The sequence below is a fragment of the Branchiostoma floridae genome, unplaced genomic scaffold (assembly GCF_000003815.2).
Source record: "Branchiostoma floridae strain S238N-H82 unplaced genomic scaffold, Bfl_VNyyK Sc7u5tJ_701, whole genome shotgun sequence".
NCBI lineage: Eukaryota > Metazoa > Chordata > Leptocardii > Amphioxiformes > Branchiostomatidae > Branchiostoma > Branchiostoma floridae.
In genome coordinates this window covers 1-9,467 of record NW_023365918.1, presented here as the reverse complement: position 1 = coordinate 9,467, position 9,467 = coordinate 1, and the positions used below count along the sequence as shown (strand labels likewise).

Sequence of the window (9,467 nt, the reverse complement as noted above, 5' to 3'; positions counted from 1 at the left end):
CATTGAGCGATAACTACGATCCCCGAGTGCTACCTGCTCACTCATTGAGCGAGTCAATAACAATGAAATGTTCACCCTCGGCGACCTCACAGCGACGAATTTGAAGCTCATGCCGAATGATGGTGACCAAGGGGATCCCTGAGCGCTAACGGAGCGAACTTGGTGATTCCTGATGAGTGATTCCTGAGCGCCCTGGCCAATCATAGATCGAAGCACGTTAATTCGTTAAACGGTTAAACGGTAAGGTAGCCGCGTCCTTATGGAGTATTTTGAATGATACAACTAGGGAATAAATATTTCAAAGCTGTTCATACCCATGGCCGTCGACATGGTAGTAGTTTGCACTCCGGATCCGCCATTTGCATGTACCGTTGGTAGGACTGTATTGAACAGAATAGGTGCTGTTAGAAGTTGTGCAATGTCGATGTTCAATGTAAGGCGAAGCCGTATATGCGAGTGCTAACATAATTCTAACAACTACTTGTATTAAGGAGAAGATGACTTATGATTAAGTTTAACATTGCGATTATAAAAGATTTAATAATGTTTTCTGATGCGATTATAAAAGATTTAATAATGTTTTCTGATGCATGTGAACAAGTGCTTGGGAGGATGACATTTCATATTGCATTCGCCTGCCTAGCTAGTTAGAATAGAAGATACATGTCCGACCAGTTAAGGGTCCTATTGTTGTAGCTGTGTTCTCATCATGTATCCATAATGAAGATAAATGATGTATGATGTGTAAAGACATTATCACACGTACGTACAACGTATGTGTTATCATATGCATGTATCTTGCAAAAGATCTTTTTGGCATGTGGCCCTTGTAACCTAAGGCTTTCAACACCTTAAAACTTGGGTGATTCAACCCATATGGTTAGTTACCCTTCTATAGATATTACAAAATATTGTGTCACTATACGCCGTCCCCGAATTTATCATTGCCATGGCCGGTCTTATAGTCAAGATGTGAAAGTTTACCAAAATGCATTTACAATGTGATTACCACCTAACGCGTTGTTAGACTGTACTATGTGGCGAAAACAAGGAATTCATTAAACAGGACTGTAGTTTTTGGTTCATTTGATGCCTTTAAGACAAAATAGATACATAAGTCAGTGTTTACAGATAAGCCCAGTTATCCAGCGGGTCACGCGGGTCGCACACATTCTCGACTCTGTCTGGGCTAGATCCTGTGCTTTTTTGGAACAATGGGTGAACGATGACACATGATAACCTTCACGTCATACAGCATTTGTTTTCATTACATGCTTACACATCAATGAACTTCAAAGGCTTCGGTGTATGACTCATCTTTGCTGTCCTACACACAGTTTTGACAGGCGAAGTCAAGCCATAGAATACACATGGCTTTGTAAACTACATTTTTTGTACTTTTAATTATTGCCTTTGCCTCAAAGCAAAGGAAGACATCAAAAGATTAAGTGCAGGGAGAAAGAAACATCATGTAGCGATCAAAAGTTAAGAAAAGTGAGCAAAATACAGGTTTAGACAGTTCAGACACATTCACCTCTCTGTCAGCTAGGGTCAAACCTGGCAGGATAGTGAGGTGTTGTGAGAGGGGTCCGAGTGACCAGGAGACTGGTCAAAATAAACACATAACACCACTGCCAAATTACGCGTGCACAAGGAGGGCCTATAAAAATAGCACTTATCCGTAAACCCCTCCGTTACAATACATTCACTATACACATAGTTTTTACACAGCACGTGAGTTGGTCATGCTTGAAAAATAGTACGAGGCTGCTTCAAAAAGTAATGTCACTAGTTTCATAACAGGCTCATTTTTTCCTCGAATGAGTTGAAATTTGACACAAAGGTAAAGCCATATCTCCTTTTGAAATTGATATAGCTCACTTTGTTGTTCACATTTTTATGAGTGACCGACTTGAGTTCTAGATGACCACACCCTTGTTATCCCGTCGAAAGAAATTAGAGGTTCAATTTATGTGCAATTGATAATGTCCTTAACTCACTTGTAGCTATTGTATGACGCTGAAATTGCACATGCATCAAGTTCTATTTCTTCATAAGGCACATGCACATGTTCACCGTTGAAATCCAATCATGTTTTCTTTTTTCGTTCCTTGGGTGAAGTGAGCTATGACCCCGGTCATCAGTGCCGTTAATCAGGGGTGGGCTGATTAAAGTTTCTGTAGTGGACTTTTCAACAAACAGAAAGAAATCAAACTTTGCACACTTCTTGGTCTTGAAACAACCAATAACTGTACTAAGTTTCGTATCTTTTGGTTGATGGAAAATTAGTCTATAAAACCTTTAATGATGAATAAACCACGTATTTGGCTATTAATCAAACTGCCTGTAATATAGTAACTCGCTCCTTTCTAGCACCTATAAAAGATGAACCATTGGGAGTTCAGATATGAAAATTGGCATGTAACCTACAGAGACATTTATTATTATTCAGGTGAAATTTCGGCTTCCTACAGTAGTTATAAAAGGGTCAGATCTAGAGGAACTGATCTTCTGACAAACTTCCAGGGGTATGGTTATCTTGAAATCAACTCAGTTGCTCATCAAAATGTGAACAACAAATTGAGATATTCTAATCTCAAGAGAATATATGCCGTTACCTTTGTGCCAAATTTCATCTCATTCGAGGAAAAAATGAGCCTGTTACAAAACTAGTGACATTACTTTTTGAAGCACCCTCGTATATAGCCTGACACGGGTTTACTTTTACACGGGTTCCTCGGTGCCTATTTAACCTGTCTAATACATCAGTCTATCATCACTATCAGTCTATTTGAACAAATTGGGCACTTTTTCCAAGCAACCTTAAGTTTGGAGTCTGGTAAAGAGGAACATAGCGCAACCATTGTTTTATATCCTTAATTGTGTCGGCCAGGTACAGCTGGAAGGGCAATTAGACAGATTCTTTAGAACGTATATAAGTTTTATAATATTTCTATCATTACTGCAAGGAATCATAGTGCAAACACTTGACCACTTGAACACTTGAAAAGTCTGGCTATATACCCCAAGACGGGTCTCTATCCAACTTGCTGCATTTTTTACTTTGCCCTATGAAGCGCAGAATATATATTTGAGCCACGGTGCAGATACGCGTCGGCTCTGATCGCATTTACATGGAATAGCACTCAAGACTGTCTGTTACTAACATTCTGACAACCAGTTTTTAGACGAACGTGTCGGTCCTTACCTCCAAATGCAGCGAGGAGAATACCCCACGCCAAGACAGGTGTCTTCACCATCGCGACTTAACTTTTTCCTTCCAAGGAAAGTGTGCACTGTCTCAGGTGTACACTGTCTCAGATCAACGCGGTTTATGAAGATGTGTTCAGGGCTACGGCTGAATCTCTATAAACATGTAGCCGATACATGCTTAAAATAGAGTTCAAACCAGTTTTGCTTCATACATATATAATTGTCGATAGTGACACAGAAATCATCAAATCCCCTGAGGCATTTCCAAGTCGCACTCTTCGCGGTTTTCGTATGCGTTCCGGTGCTTTTTAGACACTTGTCATTGTTTTAACACACACGTTTTACTGGTTTTAAATGTTTTTTTTTATGATTCAGTCTACTTCAAACTACGCTTCATTTTAAGATTTTTCAAACAGGGCAACCAGTCATGTTTCAAATGATTTAGTACATCGTTAACTGGTAAAAGAAATAGCCTGACTAAATCGCGCTCCTAGCGACATACCCGACAATTACCGGCCCATGCAGCCAGCGAGAGATTGTGTAAAGACACGCTAGTAAGAGACAGATTTTTTTCAGCAGATATATTATTTCAAAATAAAGAAATTGCTCTTGAATATCTTATTTTCTGAAACAATCTTTTTATTTTCTTCTTTAGTAAATTGATTTCTTTTATTCTGGAGTGATTTCTAATCGTGTTTTCAACGCTTTCCGATATCTCAAACACAATGCACACTTTACAACCACCGGTTAACCAACTTTAACTGTATAATGAATAGTTCATGGACAGAAAATATGAAAATCTAACACATGTGATAATGTAACTGGAGGTTCTCTGGGCCCTGGTAAGCTGGCACGGATGCCGCGCCGCCGGCTGTTCCTTGTGGAGTCACGTATCCACCATCATTAAGGTCGCGGAGTTATCCTGTGAAATTAGCCGAAACTGATGTGGATTATTTACTCAAGATTAGCCCCCTTCTCACACATTACTACTCCATGCAACGTTCAAAGTGTACTTTTTGTACATGATGTTGTAAAAATGTTGCCCATAAGACACTACATGTATGAGCGACACCCAAGTTGATGCTGACGATATTGATTTATAGATGACGACAAGAGAAACTCTCTGTATACAGGTTTGAAGTGTATGTGTGTAAAAGTAGACAAAAACAAGATCTTCAACTAGAGTTCCAAGACCCCATACCTTCGCCAAATGATTTACAACTGGTGTATTAATTGTTTGTCGTTAATTATGCAAATAAGGTCCTCATTTGCACACATTATATTAGTTGATCATCTCCTCCACCCAAATAACAGACGTACACAATCTATGTCAAGAAAGAAGGCTTTAATTGCATTTCCTGATAATTTATGCAAATGAGGTATTCATTTGCATAATTAATCTTTAGTGATGTTCACCTGTACATAACTCCCAAATGCCACAAGTAAGAAATCCACATCATTTACCACAATGGTATTATTCTTGAAATAGTTGAACTGTAATTTCCAACACCAAAATTGGACTTACCCAAATTTTCGACTGTACAGCATCAGTCTTTGTCAAGGAATGAACAATCCACTGCTGTTGTGACGTCACGTTATGTAGATAGAACACGTGACTCAGTAAGCACAACCATCCCTGAACAGAGACGGTGGGCGCCATAGACTTCCTGCAACCTATAATCCACTGCTTACTCACATGTACCCCGAGTTTTTTTAATATGATAATTAGTTTTATTTATGTCTGCTTAGGATATCATGGAGATGTGAAGCGTAAGTATAATTGTAAGAAGTTGAGGTACATTTAACGGTAATGCTTGACAGGTATGGATGTCTCAAATACTGTACTGCTGATTTGAGTGACATGGTGATTAAAATGCCATTAGGTCCTCTCATCTTAGATGGGTTGGGTGTCAGAAGTTTTATGGGCGATACAGATGTTCTGATTTCGTTACGATAAGGGACAGTTGTTAGTTGTCTCTTTCGTAGCCAATGGTACTTGTTTTTTAGCAGACGGGGTTGGCGCCAAGTATTCATCTTACAGTTGATGTAGGGCTATCAGAGGAAAGTGTGCATCTCATTTTTGTACCGTGTGAACAGCTGATGTTATGACATATTGGTGGAAAATCAAATCACCATCTGACTAAAGTTGGCCACATCCCTTCTTCTTTCTGAGTTTCCCAACTTCCTCCCACCACACCGCTCTGAGGCACATAGTCGAACCTCAATAATGCTGACAACCTTAGACAGTTTAGATGCCAAACATCAAGCTTAAGGAACACCACCACGCTACCATATGCCGTCGACCTCTCAAACGCACATTACACAATTAAGTGTCACAGTTTAATAATGACTAATCAGATGGACATCCTCTGTGTCATTAAATAAATACACCACTACTTTCCCATAACATTTATAACCATTACTCTCAAATACAACCGACTATAAACATACATAGCATCCACAAAAAAGCAATAAATATTTCATGGAGGTATGAGGTCCCCGAACTCTAGTTTTTTGTATTGAGGGTGAAAGTTCCTGTCCGTTCGTTCTAGTAAGTGCTGTTACTGCAATGATTTCTGTTCGACGAGCAAACTAGACATGCTGCGATTTCTTCATTTGGTAACTATTAAACTCCAATATATGAGGACTTTGAATTTCGCGCCATTTTTTGCCGCGCTCCCACATCGCAATCCTTAGAGATGACATCAGATGACACCCTTTCTTTCCCCAGTCAAAAATTGGCTAGCTTGTGCTACGATTTGCAGTTCCAGAAAAGACCGCCTGCTAAATAATTTTCTTCATATCCCCGTGGAGCCTTTTGTTTACAGTTCTGTTTACTTACACATTTTGTTTCTGTTTCTGCACATTTATTCTTTCATTCATAGTCATTCAGCCACATTCGTGCATGCATACGTGCATTCACTCAGCTATTAGTTCACATATGACTGTATTGTATTGGATATCTGTACAAAATATGTAACTGGTACTGACCCAACTTGACCGTATGTAAGACGTTATTTAGTTTCAACTAAAAGATATAAACCAGTATTTGTGTTTTTTTTTAAAGAATTTATTGCAGATACCAGAAACAAAATCTCCAAAAGATTCCAACGTCTTTTGAAGCAATGCAAAGCATAAATGTAGTTCAAACCGTGCATGCTACATTATATCAACACACCGACTTTATGATTGTCCACTACATAGGGTTATCTCCAATTTAGAATTAGCACTGCAATATAATCAAACTTCACTTACACTTAGTATGCGCTGATATGTTATGTAATTGCTACATATGTCTACTTTTCTATCTATATATCTCGGATCATTTCTACACAATTATATGATGTTTCTATTTTTACCCGTGTCCAGTAAATATGCCGACTATATGCAGGTTATACGAAAATTCCAAAGAGTTTTGGACACGGGTTCCAGTAAATATGCCGACTATATGCAGGTTATACGAAAATTCCAAAGAGTTTTATCTTTATCTTAAATCTATGATAATGCCTCATACCTAAAATTACACCACCTTCCAATACGCATATTACACTTAAATCTTACACCTTTAGATCAAATATGTCGACTCTAGGAAAACTACACAAGTTTATGTTTGTATCTTAGATCTATAAGAATTTCTACATGTATATGATGCTTCTGATCTCACACCAAAAATATACTTTTAAATTAATACTTCGCACTAATTCAAACAAGCACAGCAATGTCACATTGCAATGATATCTGAGTATTGGAAAGGACAGAACAGACCAGCTGCATATTATTAATCTCCAAGCAGATGTAGATAGACCTATGTGCTTTCTGCGTAGAGACGTACAAAACACGCGTTTATAACACACAGTGAAACTGAGTTAGCAGAGAGGGTGAAGATGGAGAAGAGAAGAGTGGAAGACGAAGGAGACTGAGCTGTATCCTATATCTGCTTGGAGATTGGCTATTATCACTGTATATGAATGTCTAATGATGTTACAACTCAGTGAAATCAAGAATATCTAAGTAGAAAGAATTCAATCTAGTTAGAGGTTTTACCTAGACGTTGACGGCACTGCTATAGTCCAAAACTCTGACAATTTAGCATATAGACTAGTTCGCTCTATCAGATTTATTTCCTTGTGGTGTGCATATATAGTGTTTATTACACCTTGATCCCTAGGCCTAACCAACAAAGCACAACAAAACAGACTGTGAACTGAAGAACTATGTGTGTCTATAAGCTTATATCTTATACTGACCTACGTTTTGTTCATTACTGAGGGTCTGGGTTCCTTTCGGCTCTACATGTATCGATCGGTAGGCTTCCAGTAAACTTAAAGATAAAACAAAAGCCAGTTGTTTCGAATACCAATCCAATCGTATTCCAAAGTTCAGTCTTCTATTCTTTGGGTAAAGGCATACTAAAAGTATCTGCAAGAAAAGGGCGACCTACAGAAAGAAAGAAAGAATGGGACTGCTGAGGCTAGGCCACGCCTGTCTCACGGAGCCCGTGGTGATTGACAGATGAAGGCCCTCCTGTAGCTGCAGGGCACGACCTTCCAGCGGTACCGGTGGACCCTCCGTGCGACGACGCAGTCCTTCTCAGCCGTGTTGTGCGGTTGGTCCCAAGACCAGTCGGTGAAGTCGTTCCCGTCCAAAGCCAGGCCGTCAGCCCACAGGAAGGTTTCCTCCAGGTCCGCATCACTCAGGCCTACCCACAGACTTGGGGAGTGATCGCTGAAATAGACATGTACAAATCATGCCGTATACTTGATTATGATCATAGCATCACTCGTTTTTACAAGATGACGTTGAGGGACACGATTCCACCCTAAGACTTAAATTCTTTGCAGGTTCACTCATATACGGCTATCAATGGTTTTTCAGCAGTTACCTAGCAAAAGCATTTCAAAACAAGTGTGGCTAATAAGCTAATTGATGCCAAGATGCACAATTGTATGTTTCAGTACACTCAGCTCTTAGATCATTTTTTCAAGCAGTTCGCTTACAAAATGACAGAACCAAAGATTCTAACCTTTTCAGTCTCCTCTTGAGTCTAGCGACAGCAGCGGCGCCCCTCCACATGTAGATGTCCCCTCCGTTCTCCTGACACACCTGCCTGGCACCGCTGTAGTTCTGAGCGTTCTTCCCGCCATAGAAGCGGTAGCAGTCATCCCTATGTGCCCTGTATCCATGGGGACAGCCTGAAGACAGACATACCAAGAATCATAGTTGAACATCTGACTTATATTTTCATTCAAGGGTCACCATATGTGATCGGCCCAAAAGACCTATCACGTCTGGAAGAGAAACCTGTCTGTCACACAAACAGACAAAAACAAATCGTGCACTAGAAAAGAGATGATTGGTCAGTTTTATTATAACAGCAGCCACCATGTTACAGAATGATAACATATTAAAAAATTAAGTCTGGACCTGTATGATTTTTAAGCCAATTTGGTGGGGGTTCCGCGTCTATTTTAAACACCCGCCGGATTCCAACTTTCGCCATATATGGTAAATGCAGTATCAGGTGTGCGGTATCAGGTGCGCGTGGTCGCTAATCAAATCAATATTCAATACCCCACTTGCTCTAATCAATATTTATGAACAAAAATTGCAAATGTAATCCGCTGTATGTGGGTGTTGTCAAAATTTGCATCATTGATTTATACAGTCGTTTGAAGTCATTGTCAGTGACATTGCCATGAGTGCGTGTGTAAACTGTGGCAAAAATCTCGACGCCACAAGAAAATGTAGGAACATATCTAGACCAGATTTCACCCTATCAAGTGCAGCATTCACCAAAAAACATGTCATCGAAAGTTTGACAGGCGTAAACACCTCAGCCTTTCCACAATGATGCCACTACAAGCGAACTGACTGTTTGCCTCAATAAGGTTCCGTTTAACATGGAACTGTTGTTGTTTCAGAAATCTGACAGACTTTAATTTTGCTACCAAATACGTATTTTTTTATTGCCAGGTTCGCTATTCTATATTTTGTTTGCAAAATATCCGCATTTTTTGTAGTCTCTTAGATTAACGTTTTGTCTTTAACGCTGTCCTTCCGGTAGCTGATAACAAGGCACACCAAAAAAATTGTTTCTCTGCTTGTCTTTCCTGAAGCGGCTTGAGTTTAAAGGACGAGGATTGGGGCGTTTTCAGGACATTTGTAGTTTGATTCATTCTATGTTTGTCTAGAAGCTAAAAATTAGTGATGAACCCGGGGACATCGCCCACTCCAGCAGAAAACTACGTCAAGAT

At 39.6% G+C, this 9,467-nt stretch overlaps 1 protein-coding gene across 1 annotated transcript; it reads right to left on the bottom strand.

Moving 5' to 3' along the window:
• Positions 1-6,243: 6,243 nt before the first annotated feature.
• On the bottom strand, positions 6,244-8,405 carry LOC118408977 (alpha-N-acetylgalactosamine-specific lectin-like; the record flags this gene model as incomplete). The annotated part of the gene is made up of 2 exons (XM_035809840.1): positions 6,244-7,938; positions 8,237-8,405. Coding segments are annotated over 2 exons (407 nt in total), but the record flags the coding sequence as incomplete, so codon positions are not given.
• Positions 8,406-9,467: the final 1,062 nt, after the last annotated feature.